The sequence below is a fragment of the Fomitopsis serialis genome (assembly GCF_022376445.1).
Source record: "Fomitopsis serialis strain Sig1Antser10 chromosome Unknown B0H18scaffold_268, whole genome shotgun sequence".
Taxonomy (NCBI): Eukaryota; Fungi; Basidiomycota; class Agaricomycetes; order Polyporales; family Fomitopsidaceae; genus Fomitopsis; species Fomitopsis serialis.
In genome coordinates this window covers 1-4213 of record NW_025955228.1, presented here as the reverse complement: position 1 = coordinate 4213, position 4213 = coordinate 1, and the positions used below count along the sequence as shown (strand labels likewise).

Here is a 4213-nt window from a genome sequence, read left to right as displayed (position 1 = left end):
ATGGATAATGCCTCGACGAACGATGTTTTGGCGAGGACTTTGACTGGCCTACTCCTAGAGAAGTATGGCATACACTTCTCTCCCGAGAACGGCCAGATACGGTGTCTCGCGCACGTCGTCAACCTCGTCGTGCAGAAGATCTTAGCATCTATCATTGATGCTGAAGATCCCGACGAGAATGATTGGTACCTCCTTCATAAGTTCCTCCCCTTTCATTACGACCTCGAAGATGATGACGAGCTCAACGCGATGGAGGAGGAAGAGGCTGCAGCCATGGATGAGAAGCTCGCGGACCTGTGTTCGGACGAAGACAAGGATACACCGATCAGTGATGAAGAGATCCTCAATGCTGTTCAAAAGGTCAGTCGAGTTCTTTCAAGTGGTGTTGCGAACAGATAATAGTGATGGTATGTTTCAGCTACGCCTCATCGTGCGCAAGATTGTGAGCTCGCCTCAACGTCGCTCGTCGTTCCGCAAACATGCTGTGCGCCATTACGAAGGGAAGCCCAATCCGACTGGTGGGAAACCGCTCACTACGTTAATGCCGGTCCGCGATGTGCGTACACGATGGAACTGTACTCATGCAATGATCGAGCGTGCTCTGCTACTCAAGAAGGTACGATTGGCTCGTTCTATGCAGTGTCTTACTGACAGCTCGAGTCTGTAGGCCATCACCGATTGGGTTGCCGAGCGTGATGATCTCGAAGCTCTCACGCTGTTCCCCGAAGACTGGAACTTCCTACAGCAGCTTGCAAATCTGCTCAGTGTATGTACATCCTTACTTGCCTCTCCGTGTATGTGTCTAATGTTATGTCAAGCACTTCACACATGTCACCCACATCATGTCGAAGCAAAGCATGCCGACGCTGCCATGGGTATTGCCCATGTATGCCCATATGAAGACAGCTTTGACCGACACGATTACAAGCCCGAGTACGAAGCCTATGCTAGCTGTTGCGGCACAGGCTGGTCTTTCGAAACTAGAGCAATACTACACGAAGGCAAGGGAGTGTCAGTACAATGTGGTTGCAACAGGTATGTGCTTATGTTGAACTCTCTCGATGTATGTTTCATTGTTTGTAGTGTGCCATCCAAACCTCCGTGTCAACTGGTTTAGCAAGCTCGGTAGTGAGGAGAAGCTCCGCGCTGAAGCCCTCTTCGAACATGTCTTCCACGAGTATGAGAAGAAGCTACCGAAAGCTACGGATGCGCCTGCACGTCCAGCTCCAGTAGCGACCCCAGCATCCTTCCTTGACCTACTGTCTGCTGATGTTCCAGACCCTGAAGCTCAAGATGGAGCTGATGTTCAGGACTCAGAGGTCGTACGATGGCTGCGCTTCGAGGGTGGAAGGGGTAACCCACACGATCCACTTGGATGGTGGAAGGTATGTTCTTCCGTGGCTGTCTGAGCCTATACTTGATATGTTCTCTTCAGGAAAATGCAAGCAAGTTCCGTGTCATTGCATCTATTGCCAGGGACTTCCTCGCCATCCCAGGAGCTTCTGTTTCTGTCGAGCGTTTGTTTTCTGCTTCTCGTCACCTTTGTGTTGACACACGCAGCTCTCTGAGGGCAGAGACAATTAGTGAGGCCATGTGCTCAAAGCAATGGCTCAAAGATGGTCTTTTCAAGTTTGATAATATGAAATATTAGTACTTCCTGCATACCATATATACCATATATATACTGTATATATACTATATATATACCATATACCATATATATACAGGTCTTTGGTGTATATATATTATATAGTTGGAGCCTTATCCAAGTCGCTCCATCGAGGCCACCTCGACTGTTCCCTGCGATCATCAGGCCACAAACTTGTGGCTGCACCCGGGCCACCTGGAATGCAGCTACGGGAATGTATCTCCTTCCTCAGACCTATGCAACGACGACAAAGGCCAAAAGTGAGAAATATCCCGAGGGCTTTTTCCCGTCGGTGTATTTTGGCAGGCGTGGCATCGACATGCGCACGCTCACGGTGGAGAACCGGACGGACACGATCCCGGATGGATTGGCCACTCCGTTCCAAAACTCTTTCGAGAAGTTTCCAGAAAGCAAGAAGATTCCAGAAAGCAAGAAGATCAAGGTCAGGGTCCAGGTATGTATTTATCTCCTCATTCTTGCTTCGCTCAACGGCACGGCTGACTATGTCCGATGCGTCATGTAGTGGCCCAACCACGAAAAGGCTAGAACGGAGGTCGCACAGGACGTTCAACTCTTGACCAAGACTGGCCATATCACCAGTATAGAGCTCGCACGGGCGGTCGGTGGCATCGTCCGGAAGGCGATGGACGTGAGTGATCTTACTGTATCTCCGCTAGGATGGCGTCGATGCTGATACCATCTCCAGAAATGCTACGCCGATCGCTTAGAGTCACCGCCAGATCACCGCTGTTGGGGGATGGCCACGGTCAAGAAGTACGGCTTAACCAAGGAATGTATCTATTTGGTCAGTTTGCATCACGTCGCTGGGATCACCTACCAGCCCGAGCTCCACATCGCGCCGTCCATGCAACCGCACCTGTTTCCTACTTTCCGCGAGGCTACATACAAGGAGCTTGTTCAAGCCGGCAAGGAGCGTCTAATCGAGCTAACCCCGGGGCATAGGTAGACCTTACCTCCCTCCAAGCCACAGTTAGGTTCGCTGGCTAGCGTATTTTATGGTAGCTCGGACATGTCCCCCATTTGTGTATATACTGTATCATAGCCCCTCTATGCTCCATGCAATGCCAATGCCCTCCCACGGTGATGCACGACTCGGACCGCTGAAATAGTCCCTGACTGAGTAGGATTGTTGACTCGGCATCGCGCATATCAAGGGCACGCTGCTGATGGTACCGCATCTAACGATGAGGTGGGAAGTTCAGACTTCTATGTTGTGGCGGAAAATTGACGTGAGTTTTGCATGAGTACTGTTTGTCCGCCAGATCCCTACTTTTGTTATATCTGACTTAATCCCGTAGACACTCGCGCTCGCCGACCGAATCAACTTGTCGATTGCTCTCACAATGCAAGAGATCTTAGTCGTACAATGCTTCGTACCACCGAGTTAATACTCGTCATTCAATATTCACGCCCTTCATTATGGTCAGACGCAGTGCCATTCCTCCGACGTCAAGGTCAGCAAAGTCCTCGTTGCCACCGTGACCCATAGAGGACCGCCTTCCCCACCGTCAACAAATCTTCTCTGAGGTATGCCCAAGGTATGCCTAGGACTATGGGGAGACTAACCTTGACCTTGAACGTTTGAACGCAGATCACTGTGCCAGGCCCTATCACGGTACTACTGAACAACCGAAACAAGGCCACCCTTCAACAGTCTACGTAAAATCTACAGCCATCGAGTACTGTACAACACACACGTCTACAAAACAAACTGATACAACAGTACAGAGATCTACATCGTCATGCTGAAAGTCCAGTCTGTCTGAACGTCCCAAATATCACAACCAACAAGCCGACCATCATCCGGGTCCACAACCACTACGGCAGCGTACATCCAACTCTAACCTGGGCTCCACTCGCTTAGAGCGCCCACGTAGCGAGAGACCAGATGGTAAAGGCCGTAGCGACCAGCGCACCGGCCACGCTCAAGCCCAGCCCCCTCCCAGATGACTGCGCGACCCACGGGCTGCCCGCGTTTCCACTGACATCGCCTTTGAGCGTGTTGCAGTAGCTCGCGTTGAACACCGACGTCGGCAGAAGGACCTGTCGCTCCGGCGTCAGCGGTGCGTCCTCAACGCAAATGATACACGCACCGCAGGCATCCCCGAGCTCCCCGTCCACGCCACCGCACCGGCGCTGCCGACTTTGGTCGTCACGCAGCTCAACACGTCGATGAGCTCCTCGCCCTTGGTGTAGTTCGTGCTGGGAACGGACCAGCTCGGCGAGGACGATTGGCCGGTGTTCGCGAGGAGCGCGAGGAGCGGTGACTTCGAGACAGCAAGCTGCGAGGTGGAGGCCACGGGGAAGTCGACCTGTATAGAATGTGTGAGATGATCGCCCGTCAGCTTCACCTCTCGAAAAGGGACTCACAGGTGTACTGAGGAAGGAGGCGTTGTTCCACGCGATCGCGGCCTTGCGCGCAGCGTTGAGCACGCGGACGTGCATGACAAGCGGTTTATCCTCTCATACCCCGAGAGCCACAGCCTGCACGAATGTTCCGTCGATTGTCACACGGACGGAACAGAAAGAAGAACCTACGCCTCG

The 4213-nt window shown here is 52.3% G+C and overlaps 2 protein-coding genes across 2 annotated transcripts; one reads left to right on the top strand and one right to left on the bottom strand.

The window, feature by feature from the left end:
• On the top strand, positions 1 to 1409 carry B0H18DRAFT_891054 (ribonuclease H-like domain-containing protein; the record flags this gene model as incomplete). The annotated part of the gene is made up of 5 exons (XM_048041320.1): positions 1 to 360; positions 419 to 596; positions 708 to 766; positions 819 to 1035; positions 1084 to 1409. 5 exons carry the CDS (start codon positions 1 to 3, stop codon positions 1407 to 1409), a joined length of 1140 nt encoding a protein of 379 aa, XP_047885264.1.
• Positions 1410 to 3442: 2033 nt separating this feature from the next.
• On the bottom strand, positions 3443 to 4153 carry B0H18DRAFT_279204 (uncharacterized protein). The gene is made up of 2 exons (XM_048037386.1): positions 4040 to 4153; positions 3443 to 3981 (listed from the first exon to the last, which is right to left on the bottom strand). The coding sequence occupies exons 1-2, from the start codon at positions 4112 to 4114 to the stop codon at positions 3727 to 3729; spliced, it is 330 nt and encodes a 109-aa protein (XP_047885263.1). The 5' UTR covers positions 4115 to 4153; the 3' UTR covers positions 3443 to 3726.
• Between the last annotated feature and the right edge of the window lie 60 nt (positions 4154 to 4213).